The sequence below is a fragment of the Ambystoma mexicanum genome, chromosome 3p, assembly GCF_040938575.1.
Source record: "Ambystoma mexicanum isolate Mex_15411 chromosome 3p, UKY_AmexF1_1, whole genome shotgun sequence".
Classification (NCBI taxonomy): Eukaryota; Metazoa; Chordata; class Amphibia; order Caudata; family Ambystomatidae; genus Ambystoma; species Ambystoma mexicanum.
The window spans coordinates 467,348,848-467,362,054 of NC_090925.1; the positions used below are offsets into that span (position 1 = coordinate 467,348,848).

A 13,207-nucleotide genomic window follows, 5' to 3' on the forward strand; every position below is an offset into this window, starting at 1 on the left:
CAACAAAGAGCAAAATAATGGGAGACAGCAGGGCTCAGAAGTGAGCTCTGCTGCCTCCCGTTATTCAGCTGACAACGTGGACATGCTGAATGACAAGAGAGGACTCCTCTCCTGTCAGTCAATGTGTTTCCGTTGCTCAGCGTGACCACGCTGACTGATGGGAGAGGAGTTCTCTCCTGTCAGGCAGCATGTCTACGTGTCTATGTGTCGGCTGCGTGGATGCTTTTAAAGGGTGAATGGAGGTAAGGAAAGTGTTTTTTTTAATTTTAAATTAAATGTGTATATATGTGTATTTAAATTAAATCAATATGTATATGTGTATGTATGAATGCATGCGTGCATGTTGGTGTTTGTGTCAATGCTGTGTTTGGTTTTATGTATGCATGCATGTATGTATGGAGTTGTGTAACTGGTGGATGAATGCATGGGTGAAAGTGTTTTATGTGAATGTGTGTTCAGCCCCACCCCTACATTTAGCCACTCTGGGGGCCACTTCATTAAGGGGTGGGTTCATGGCATCAGAGGTGCACCTAGGCTGAAATGTGAGGGGGTGTTGTGGGATGTGGCGGGTGGTGACTAACACTTCAAATGTTGGGAGAGGCGCTAACATCAGAGGCTGTGAGGGAAGGGCAAACTTCTAACATCTTTCCATATTCGAATTAGACTATTCTGGTGAAGCTTCAATGTTACAAGCAGCTACCTCTCGCCTTCATTTCTGAAACGTCACACTTAAGGACTGCTGTGAGAATGAGATGTCTCATGTCACCACTTCCCTTCTAATCACTCCCCTAGCATGCAAGTGCTAACCCCACATCACGAAATGTATGCATATGAATGCAGGTGCTAACAGTATAATGTTTTATGTTAGTTATTGCAGGGCCTTTGTTAACATCGAAGCCAAGGCACCATTTAACGTTTGTGTCCTGTTCGGTCTGACCACGGCTCTGTCGGTCAACCCAGCAGGGGCTGGATGACCGTTTTGAAAGCAGATTGTGGGGCCAATAAACCCATTGCACTTTGGATCTCCCCGCTGAGGGATGGCATCTGGGCCTTTCTCCTTTTACAGTTGAAATGGGCCCCCAAGTAGCTGCCTCCATGTTGGCAGTCTTATGACACAGAAACCTACTGATAATCTGCAGCTTTGATCCTCCTTACTGCATTGTTTTGACTTAATTATTGATTTAAGCACTCCACAGGTGCCTTGGACCATTGTTCCAATCAGTAAGGGGTGCCCCAAACATCAAAAAGAAATGGGACCCCACCAGCCCTGACACATCTTTAGCCAGCCCTGCTCCCATTTCCCTCTGAATTCCCTGAGCCCAGCTAGGAAGCTGAAAAGCTATTTCACCTTCCCTTTGGCCGCTAGTCATACCTTTTACCCCAATTCAGAGGCTGTTTACTTTCATAGTGCTATGCTAATCTCTGTGGAGGTGGGCCATCTAAAAGCTGAGACCAGAAGTTAAGATTTTGGCTTTATCAAAGTGAGTCTGTTGATATCGCATGGATAGGTTTTTGTGCTCTGCATGTTTGCTGATGCTGCTCCTTAACGAGTGCTACGGGCTGGCGACACATCAAAAGAGGCCTTTTGCCTCAAAGTGGACAGGAGCGGGTGCCGCCCACGGAGACAGGTCGAGTCAACAAAGCCCAACATTTCAGGAAGGGGCTAGAGCCCGATCTGCTCAATGGTGTTGCGCCACTGCATGGCATTCTTTTTGTTTGGGTTATTAGGTGTGCCACCAATAAGCCAAAACTATTGCTTTAGCGAACTGACAGTGGTGGAAATAGACTTTTTTTCTGAGGCATCCCTCCTACCGCCGGGTCCAGCGACGGAAGGATTAGGAGGGTGTAGGGTAGGTATTTCAGACACCCCATGAACATTTGCCTCTTCCACTCAGTGGATTTATCGTCAGCAAAGTTCAAAATCTGCACCCCTTCTAAATCTAAAAAATGCACATCAATATTTCCAGTACAGTGCAACATTGGCAAGGGATTTCACAGGGCTCTCCCTCAGATCCTCAAGATGTCTTCTGGGGAAGTGTCTCACTTTGGAACCTAGCGGAATGTTCCTGTGCACGGTTTGTGATTTGCAACTATTGGGATTTCCCATGTGCATCCATACAAAACCAATTGCAAACTGTATGGATTACTACCAAATTTTACAAAGAAAGTGCTGTAAAATGCATAATGTTACCCCATTGTTTCTAACTAATTATGGACTAAGTCACTGTTTGTTATGGACTAAGTCACTTAGTAGACTCAGCCCGCAGAGATAGATCTTTTAAAATCAAATTGGCAAAGATTTTTGGTGCAGAGTCAATCAAAGCAAATGGGTGATACCTACATGGATCCGCTCTATCGCCACTTTTGAATATAGGAACCAGTAGGGCTTTCTGCCAGGAGCTAGGACAGTATTCTCCCTCAGCAATGTGCGAGAAAAGTTTGAATAAGATATCTGCCCATTGTTCAGGATCATGTTTATGTATTCTGTTTACAACTCCATCAGGCCCACTGGCTCTAGAGTTGTTCAGTTTTTCGATTACCAGCTCGATGTCTGTTATAACAAATGAGATCCTCCAACTGTGTGCTTTCAGTGCATTGATTTCAGAGTTTGCTGGTTGATCCAAGCTTTCTCTAAATTTTCCAGTGAGATAAGATCCTCTGACACACAACAGGACTAAATCGTCGATTGAGACTTGCTGGAATCGCTCAGAATTCTCCAGATTTAGCTAGTGTCTTTAGTTACAAGTTTCTTCTATAAACATTGATTTTTATTGGTATATTGTTGGATCCTGTAGGACTTAAGCCTTGTCTGATAGATATGTCTCACCATTTTTATTTATTTTATTGTTTCAGCCCTATTTAATCGTACTGAGGTTTTAGTCAACAGTTTAATCGATCTCTGCAGCTCACTTTTTTTTCTCATTGATATCTTTATCAAACTGGTTCCTGTGGCCCGGGATGAAGGGAGCGCAAAGAGGTTTCATTTGTTTAATCAGAGGAATGCCCAATTTAGGTAATTAAAATTGAAATGTTTTTCGATTGGTAATTGTTTCTCTACCCTCATTGGCTAGAGTATCCCACCATCTTCTCAATCTGCAATTTGCTTTACCAGTACTGCCAAATTGACGAATTGTGATGTATTTCCCCTTCACCACCAGATGTTGTGGGCCCACTGTTTCGACTAACATGTTACCTGCCATACTGAGTGTTAAAAGTAACATTGCATGGTCACTCCATTTTCTTTTTAACTATCTCGAACATGAAAGCCTGCCCAATATCTATGTTCCTAGTGAACAGATAGACAATTGTAGATACTGCTACTAAATTATGCCAACTCAAAACCTTTTCCCATTGACCATCAAATAAAAGATTAATTTGTAGAAACCCCCAAAATCCCCTCTCAAGATAAAGGTCAACCATAATCTGCCATATGTGCTCCTTTTCCTCACACAACCACGTTGTGGAACAAAAGCGGCATTGCCTTCTTTGAATATATCCATATTAACCTCGTTCAGATTACATTCACTGTCAAAGTGATCTCTTACAATAACTGGACTGTCAATATAGCGCGATTGACACTTTATCAATATATTTTCGATTTCATCTAATAATGAGTCTATATCTGATCAAATAGAATTTAAATAAATGTTTAGTAACAAAATATGTGAGATGTTATTGTCATTGCCGACAACAATTTCGGTGGCTAACACCGCTTCTGAGAGACATTTCCAACTACGCAGGGAGTGACCTTTACTGATCATTATAGCTATTAATAAACCTCCTATTGGTCGCCCACGTGGACTTTTTTTATGCCAGTTTAATATTCAAAGTAAACCTATCAATCACTGGGCAAACAGTCAACCAAGTCTCTTGCAATAATACAAATTCGTAGTTGCTCAGAGCGGTCATCGAGTCTCTGGTAACGAATGAATTGCAGCCATGTGACTTCCAACTCAGGGTGGATAGCTTGTCATATTAAGAAGCCTGGTCTGGTATGTTAGTAAAATATACATAATTTCCTGCAGCTTTAAATCAATATAACAATGCATGGATAATGTTTTGTTTTGTCTATTAGGTGGCATTTAATCACTTCCTATAAGTTGAAACTATTGTATGGGAGTACAGCTAGGAGTTTGTTGGCATGTGGGGCACACGGCTTTTGGGTGTTTTTTGGTATTTACCCATCCATTGACTGCCAATGACCATGATAATCCCTACAAGAACTGCTGTTCTTGCCCACTACCTGCTCCTTCCTGCCTAATACACATCCTCCTGGGATCTGTTTGAGCCAGCTCTATTAAGTAGTAACAACAAATATTGGCCTGCACCAGAGTTATTTCTAAGCAGTCTGTAGAGAGGTAACAGCTTAATTGAAGCTGTAAAGGGCTATTGGTTTAATAAAAATGTCTTCAGTTGCTTGATTTTTTTTTTCATGCATTAAATCATGTTAAATCAAGCATTTAAAATGCTAACAGTTTTGGTTTGTGTATTGGCAGTGCACATTTACAGTCTGCTGAATTACTGCCAAACTGAATTACTGTCACCGTCACTTGGTTCCGTGGAGTAAGCATGGGATTACAAGTTGTGGTAGTGCAGTGCAATTCCCATTTCTGGAGTTCATTGAGCTTCATGGGGATTTTTGGCATATTTATCAGCGTTGCAATTACTGTTTGGTTAATTGACTGATTTTCAGAGGTATAATTGTAGGATTTACCTCTAACAACAAGCTGGAGGTGAACCTGCCACTTCTCCTCCACAAATGAGTGTATTTACTGCATGGTAATTCCACCGGCAGCAAATCCACAATAACATACAATTTGGCAGTGCAGGAAAAACAGAGCTAATTCTGTTACTGCCAAAGATGTGGTGGTAACGAATTGAGGCCCAGAGCCTTTACCTAGAATCACTGCTCAGTAAATTATGATTTATGCTGATCTGTACCCCGTTTTTTTGCATATAATAGTAATTGTGTGTTGGTGGTGCTCCGACCCCTGGGCCTGTGTGTGAACTCGAATTTCTGAAGTTATTGGACTAGTAGACTCTTTTAAATGGTGACATTACCTGCCATGTGAGACATGTGGTTGTGTTGGCATGGATGTGTATCAGGTGCTTGAGTCTGCATGTGGATATGATGGCAACACCTGATCTTGTAAAACTGCACTGTGCATAGGAAATCTTGTATGCGGTCTTCCAACCACATTTCCTGGGCCACTTCTTAAAGCGACTGTCCAGGAAAAGCTGCCTGCCCACAGAAGACCGCCTACCAGGAGCAGAGTGTCACGAGGGAGCAGTTCAGTGCATGAAGGGGTGATGGGCAGATCTGGGGCAGACCTGTTCGCTTTGGAGCGGGTCAGGTTGGGAAATGAGTGGGGGTGTGAAACCACTGAAGGATCCCAATCTCACTCCACTCCTCCCACACATAGGCAGAACTGGATGTGGCATGTGGCAGGGTGGGGGCATGAGTTCAGATATATCCCCTACGTTGGGCAGGGGGTGAAACACCCTGATGGCAGCAGAAACCTGCACATTGTAGGCCGTTCCAAGGTGGCCTAAAAAAGGCAGTTTCTTTTTGGAGCAGCCTCCAACAGATCCTCTAAAGACATACCTTTATGGGGACAAAACCTGCCATATGAATCCTTGCCTGACACAGGATGGTAGTGAATAGGCTTTTGAGAATGAACTTGGCACATGATTGCAGCACTTGAGGCAGTGAAACTGTACTTTGTAAATGAGGTCTGAGCCTGGCTTACAAAGCATTTCCTGGCATTAGATGCATTACAAGGGCATTTGTGGCTGCACTGGACATATAACTGCATGGTCATTCAGACTGTACCTTGCATATGATGGCTATGCCTGGTTTATGATGCGTTACCTGGTATAGCATGCTAGTATTCGCTGCTTAGATGCAGCAATCGTGTAAGCCCCCATCCCAAATGTCACATGTGACACCTTCAACTGGACCACATGTTCTAGCCAACAGAATTTTGCAAGGACAGCAATTCATCACAATTGCCAGGGAGCAGAGGTGACAGAAAAAGTAACATCCCATGAAATGACATCATTTTGTTTTCAATTGTGTCACCGGATGCAATGTCACATAAACGTTGACTTTGTGACACACATTTAAGCGTTAATGCTGCATGTGGGATTGTGCTTAGCCTTTGATGACTCTATCTGGCTTGGGAGGCTATAACTGTTATATGAACAGAGTACTTGGAAATAGGAGGCTGCACTTGGCAAATGGTGGCCACTATTGAGCCTGTGAGGCTGCACCTTACATAAGGCATATTAATCTGGCAAGACTTTGTATTTGGACTGATGAAGCTGCAGTCGTGGTCCTATGCTGTCATAATTGTAGCCATGATTTAAAAGCAGATTTACCTTGCAAGCTCACTATGAAGACAGTCCTGAAGAAGGAGGCATTAACTACTTAGACCACCAAAACCGGTTGATAGATATGTGGATTCGGCAGTAAGGTGTCTGCCGCATACCACATTCAAACCAGAGGGAGACTATGAAATTCTAGTATTTACCCCCATAGTATAGTCCTCACAACAGAATAGTTTTAGTCTTGTAACCTGAGGCACCTTTTTAATTTGGGCTCTTTCACCTTTAGTAATGGCTAATAAAGCGGTATGTTTGGCTTTATACTGTTCGGTAATTGTCTTTACCCCATATTTCTAAACTTTCTTTGAAGCATGGGTTTTGATCTGCGTTACCCCCCCACCCCCGATTCTCACCACAATTAGTTTCCCAACACAACAAGGTCTCGACCACGTGCCAATCAAGCACTAATGAATGAAAGAAAAATTGAGTTAAAAGAATAATGAATTGCTCTCTTCTTATTCTATCCACTATTAGACAGGCAGCACACCAGATCTGACATGGGATAGTACCAAATAGAGACAGAGACAGCCAGAACCTTCTCTATCCTTTTTTGACTTACTAAATTGCTGCTTGATGACAAGTCCAGGCACCTGTACTGATATTTGTAGAATACACAGCAGGTTAATAGCAATTTCAACAAGTGTGATAAGGGAGCAGTGATCTCATCTCCCCTCACCCCTTGAGACATACAAGATCACTCACAAAGATTATATATGCTCGGTTGAGTACAATTTCTTTTAGGGGTTTGCCTGCCCACCTCCTTTTCGTGTTACCATATAATGCTTGGGCATAGCCTGCTAATTATTGCTAAGCAAACCGCACCCCTTGTGTATTGTCAGGCCTATGCTGTCAGCACCTGAAACTGTGATGCTGTACCTTGCACATGATGACTACACCTGGCTTGTGAGGCTCCAAATAGTGTAAGATGGGCAGCAACTGGCCATTTGAGGCTCTGTTGTCATATGAGGATAGTGCCTCTGGGGCATGATGAGTCTTGTGAGTGTGCCGCAGCCATTTTGATGTTCAAGTAACTGAAAATCATGTTCAGTGCAGTATAGGGGCAGCTGAGCAGAAAGTGTCAGGCGCATTTCAGTCTCACTGGTAAGTCAACAGTAAGTCCAGGGTTGTACGTGAGCCAGGGGAAGCTAAGGCAGAGTCTCCAAAACCTATCCCTTATCTGGGGTGCTGCTGCTGGGGCTCACCAGTCCCCCATGAATAAGCACTGGGCACCATTTCAACTGAACACACATCAAGAGCCTTAGAACGTGCACCGGGAGATGTGCACTAGTTTACAACGGTAGGGGCGGGTTGAGTTATTAAAATGCTGTGACAGGAATATGTGCAGAGAAACAAGAAGCCAGCTTCTGCTAGAGCAGGGCTGCCAATGCCTCACTCTCAAAGGTCTGAGGGTGTCTAAAAGAATGTATATGGCTTGTGGTTTGGTGTCATTTTACTGTTGTTTTACTCAAATAAGCAGCGAGGCCAGTGTGCATTATGCGCTCAGAAGGGTTGCAAGGTTGAATCACTGTCACAGACATATTTGTCATATGAACATGTGTGGTCATTCTTATGTTCGCAAAATGCTCAATGATTTTATGCAAACCAGCAAAGTAACGTAGATTCATGCTAATTTTCACCTTCTCCTTTCTCATGGGTCATTACAGGACAAGCTGAAGGTGCAGGGGGGCTTTTGGGCGTCCATTCAAAATATTCTGAGAACCCCCTGCCCTGCCCCCCAGCAGCGTGCTGCATAGATTATAATGGAGATGCTTCTTAATGCAAACTCCAATGGCTGATTTGCTTTGGTTTATCATTGAGCGTGCAACCGCTCCATCCACTCCAAAAAGCGGGTCCACATCCAGGCCCGCATCTCTGGAGACACTAACAACGCAGCTGACCTCTTAAAAATCTGCAAGGAACTAGCCAATCCATCTGTAGTCTCTACTTCGCCTCCTCCTTCTCAGGCCCACTGTACTACACTGGCCACCCAATTTACCTCTAAAACTCAGGACATTCTGATCTCTGTCTCTTCCTTCCTCCCCCGCCTCCATGCCCCTCCATGACCTCCTGCCTCCCTTGGTCTCTCTCCCACTCTCTCCTCCTTCTGTCCTATCACAACGGATGAGCTCACTAGAGTAGTCCGCTCTATGCCGGTCACATCCAAACAGGTATCTCCCTGTTCGTCCACAACCGTCAAGGACAATATCTCCTCCCTTAAACTGGCTCTTGCTGACTTCTGCAACCACTCTCTAGCCTCCGGCTCTTTCCCTTCCTCTCTCAAGCACTCCCTTGTGCACCCCTTTCTAAAAAAGCCTTCTGCCGGCCCATCATGTTCAGCTAACTATCGCCCTATCTCTACTACACCCTTCCTTGGCAAACCCTCTGGAGAAGTTGGTCCTCCCCCACCTGACCCAACACACTGAGCTTGTTGGTTGTTTACATGACAATCAATCTGGATTCCGAGCATCCACAGACACACAAACTGCTCTCCGGAACACCTGTGAAGAACTGCTCGCAAATCTTGACTCTAACTCTACCGCTGTCCTCATTCTCCTTTACCTCTCTTCCGTCTTTGACACGGTTTACCACTCTACCCTTGGTATATCAGACCGGGCACTGGATTGGTTGACTTCCTTCCTCACTGACCGCCCCTCCCAGGTGATCCTGGGCTCTTTCTCCTCCTCCACCTCTCTCTCAGCTTGTGGTGTTCCCCAGGGCTCTTTCATCTCGCCTTGGCACTTCAACATCTACCTCGCTCCTCTTGCTCACCTGATCTCTGCCTTCTCTCCTCACTTCCAGTGTTACACAGATGACACTAAACTCTTCTTCAAGCTCCCCTCTTCCTCTTCTTCTTCCTCCTCTATCATCCCTGACTTCCTCTATGCTATCCCATCATGGTGCACCTCCAATGATCACTGTGTTATTGCCAGTAAGACTGAGAGTCCTCCTATCGGAACACTTGTTCCCTGTTTCCCCACAGCACTCTGGCACCTTCTATGGGTTCTCCCCCCTTCTCCCTCCACTGAAGCCAGAAACTTCTGGGTCATCTTGGACTCCTCTCTCTCCTTAACTCCTCACATCTTGGATCTTGCCAAGAAGTCCTACTTTCAGCTTTACCTCCTCAGAGGTATTTACACTTTCCTCCCCTTTCCCAAGAAGCTCAATGTCTCTAGAGTCCTGGTCCTCTCCTGACTGTACTACTGCAACAGCCTCTTCCTTAAGCTACCTCTTTCTTCCCTCCACCCTCTTCAACGGATCCAGAATATGGCTGCGAAATTTATTCTGGCCCTCAAGCCAAGTGACCGTATCTCTCCAGCCCTAATATCTCTCCATTGGCTCCCGGTTGCTGCAAGGATCAAATTCAAGACCCTCTGCATCACTCATAAGGCTGTCTGGCGTCTGGGGCCGTGCTATCTGTAGCTCTCTCTTAATAAATAGTCTCCTTCAATATCCCTTCGATACTCTTGCACCAACTCTTTGCTGGTCAAAAGCTTCTCCAAGTAGAGAGCTAGGGGCAGATTGCTCTCCTCGGCTGGCCCCAGTCTCTGGAACAGTCTCCCTCCCTCTCTCCATCTTGAATTGGATCTGCTCAAGTTCTGCAAACAACTCAAGACTTTTCTCTTCTCTTTCTCCTTCCCTCTCTCCCTCCCATCCCAACCATCCCTACAGCCACTGAGATTGGCAGCCTGGTCCCTCAAGAGCCCAATCAGGTCTGGCCATCTTCCCATTCCCCTCCCCCGTGCACTGTCCAATGGCCTACACATGCCTGGGTGTTTGTCTCAGGCCTGCGCTTAGCTGATGGGTGTTTGACCTCCCCCTTCACTTGTGACATCTCAGCACTTGCACTTACCTGTTGCCTCTACAACTGGCACCTTTAGCACTTCCCCCTGGGTGAACCTCCAGCAATTACTCTTTACCTCCCCTATCCCTTATCTTTCTCTGCACGCTCCGAATGTCACAAGGCCTAGAAGAACCACTGTTGTTTTATGATGTATTATTTGTCTTTTTATTGATTACTTGTTCCCTTGCTCCCTTTCACTTTTGCCGTGTGATGCTTTGAAACACTGTCTTGTTGTATAAGCGCCTTATAAATGCCCAATAAATAAATGAATTAATAAATAATGCACCCCCACCTTGAACTTTGTTATTCCCCAAGCATATTCCCTCCCCCACACCAAAGACCTGAAATAAGGGTACAAGATATTAGTGATAAGTTAACCCATTGGAAAGAGGACTGACATTAGTCAGCACGTTCATTCAAAGCTACAGAGTCTTTAGTTTGTGAATACTGATGCCTCCTTCCAGAACATCCCATCAGCCCCAGCCTGAGACTTAAATCTGATTGGGTGGAGATTATCAAGGGACAGATGCATTGGTTATGCACAGCAAAACAAAGAAAACCAGTCAGCAGGGGAGCTGAAACTGTAAATGGCCACTCAATCACAGTTAATAAGCTGGCCTCGGTGCAGCCTGCATGATTTATTTACAGAATTATATTGATTTACTCACTGATTGAATTCTTTACATGCTGAGCGAGGGAGTGGGTTATCTATAGAGAGCAAATTATTTACACAAATGCAGATTAGATGCAAACAACAACACCCGCGAAAATACTGAGTGACCCAAAATACATGTTTACGGGGTCTCCTGCATAGCGCCCAAGTAGCCTCAGGTCACATATGACATCTTGAGCCAGTCCCACTGCATGCTGGTACTTGTAGTTGTGCATTTCCCATTAAATGCACAGGCCCACACGTCCCAGCATGCAAAGTAAAAAACCAGGACTGTCTCAAAGCATCACACATGACGTGGAGCCACTTGGCAGCTATGCTCATGATGTATTTCTTGGGGCAGGTGGCCCTTCCCCACGCCACGTGTCCCTCCTTTAGGCCACGCTAAGCACCGCCGCCTCGATTTAGCAAGCATCCCACTAAAAGCATTGAGTCATAACACTAAGCATATGTTTGTGTTTCTTTCTTTCCAGGGACCAAAACGGACGTGTGATGCAGAGTCGCAAACCGACCCAGTCTCTATTCTACCTGCCGAAAAAGCCAAGTAAGAAGATCAGCGAGGAGGCTCGGGCAGCAGCCGCCTGGCGCACTATCCTAGACTGTAAAACACACTTTACAACTGTCTTTAAACAACCAGGCGTGGGTAAATGCTATTGTATATTTATGCTCTATAATGTACAGAATAGGTCAGTACAAGATCGATTAAATAATAGAAATCTCTATGAAGCAATATTTAAGTTTTCATAATATTCAGCAACGCGGGTAGAAGGCAAATTATAACTGTCTATTGAGAGTAAATTAAGGGTAAGAGAATGCACACAAAAAATGGCATTTGAATAACGGGATTAGAAAATTAACCCTTAATTGAATGAGCTGTTTTTTTTTAGGGAACCTGTTTATCCGAATGAACAGTTAGCCAGGCTAGCTGGCCCTTTAAATCGCACCTTGCTCTATGTTGATATTTCATTACAAAAAGGAAACCCGGATGCGGTTTGCCTTCCTGCTGTAATTTCCTTTAACTGTGATGTCAGCAAATCGGTGATTGGAGGTTTGGCTAGAGAGTTGCTCAAAGATTAAAGGGTTTCCATGATTCCAAATGTGAACTGTATGTGTTTGCCTTGGCGCAGCAATTGTGTTAATAAAAGAATGCTGTCGTGGAGGCAAAGAACCACCAGGCGGCGCAAGCAACTACCTTTCCACTAATTCAGTTTTCTTTCCAAACAAATGTACACTTGTTTTTATGTGGTCGGCTATACTATAATGTTTTAGTTTTTTTCAGTTGGACTTTTTGATCTAATTGTGACTGTATTTTTTCTAATGGAAACCTGAAAGCTTTTTAGAGTCGTGTCTAATTGTCACATTAACCGCCTTCTATCGTTATGAACATATTTTTATATTTATCCGACCCTTACAACTGCTTGGAAAATGACATTTTGCAATGAGCGTTGGCCTACGAGTCAAACATATTGGAATGTGTGCTGTATGTTCTCTGTGATTTTAATAAATATGTGCCCTCCATAAACGAGTATACAAGTCGTTTACTACGCAATTTCCCGGGCATTGTCACAGCTTCCGTTTTCACTCTTCGGTGCCGGAAGAGGAACATTGCAGAGTCACGAATACATGCGCAGTTCGCCTGGGGTCAAAGGTTATGCTTTGTTGTGCAATGTCTCATTGTGTTATTTTGTATTATCTAGTCTAGTGTTGTAGTATGAGACATTATTATGCAGTGCACATTTATAGTGACGTTTTGTTGTGTGGTGTGGTGTGGTGTTATGAGATGTTAGGTTGTTTTGTTAAATTAGTCAATGGTTGACTAAGTTGTGGAATGCGATGTAAGACTGAATTTTATTAAGTTGCGCTGTGTTTTGTTATAAAATGTTTTTGAGCTATGTGGTATACTTTTATATTCTGTTACATTGTGCAATGTATTTGTGTTATGTAACGTTTGGTTATGTTGTGTTATACTACTTCATGTTTCGTGATGTTGGGTTGTTTCTGTTATGTTATGTTATTTTATGCATTCTTATGTTTTGTGCTGTTAGTGTATATTATATCATGCAGTGTTATATCGTTTGATATGTTAAATGTTGTGTTGTGTTATGTGGTGATTTGCATCCAATGATTTGAGAATATGTTCCTAGAAATCAAAAAACTCCTCAAATTCACAATTGCTGTGGGGTGAAACTCGGTTCCTAGTTTGTTTTCAGCAAAGGGACTCTCCTTTGACTAAGGTCGGGAATTGGCTATGAGATTGGCTCCGGAACCAACAGAATGTTTCCAGCAGTTGCAAATTGCAATTCTTTCCA

General features: G+C 43.9%; 1 protein-coding gene across 10 annotated transcripts in view; it reads left to right on the top strand.

Moving 5' to 3' along the window:
* Positions 1–12,420, top strand: part of BCAS1 (brain enriched myelin associated protein 1) — a 675,276-nt gene extending 662,856 nt beyond the window's left edge. For 9 of the 10 annotated variants that reach the window (XM_069651137.1, XM_069651132.1, XM_069651134.1 and 6 more), the window contains one exon: positions 11,372–12,420. In XM_069651137.1, coding sequence (XP_069507238.1) covers positions 11,372–11,446 — 75 coding nt within the window. In that variant the 3' untranslated portion in view covers positions 11,447–12,420. The remainder of the gene's footprint in view (positions 1–11,371) is intronic. The other variant, XM_069651140.1, reaches the window with a different exon arrangement.
* Positions 12,421–13,207: the final 787 nt, after the last annotated feature.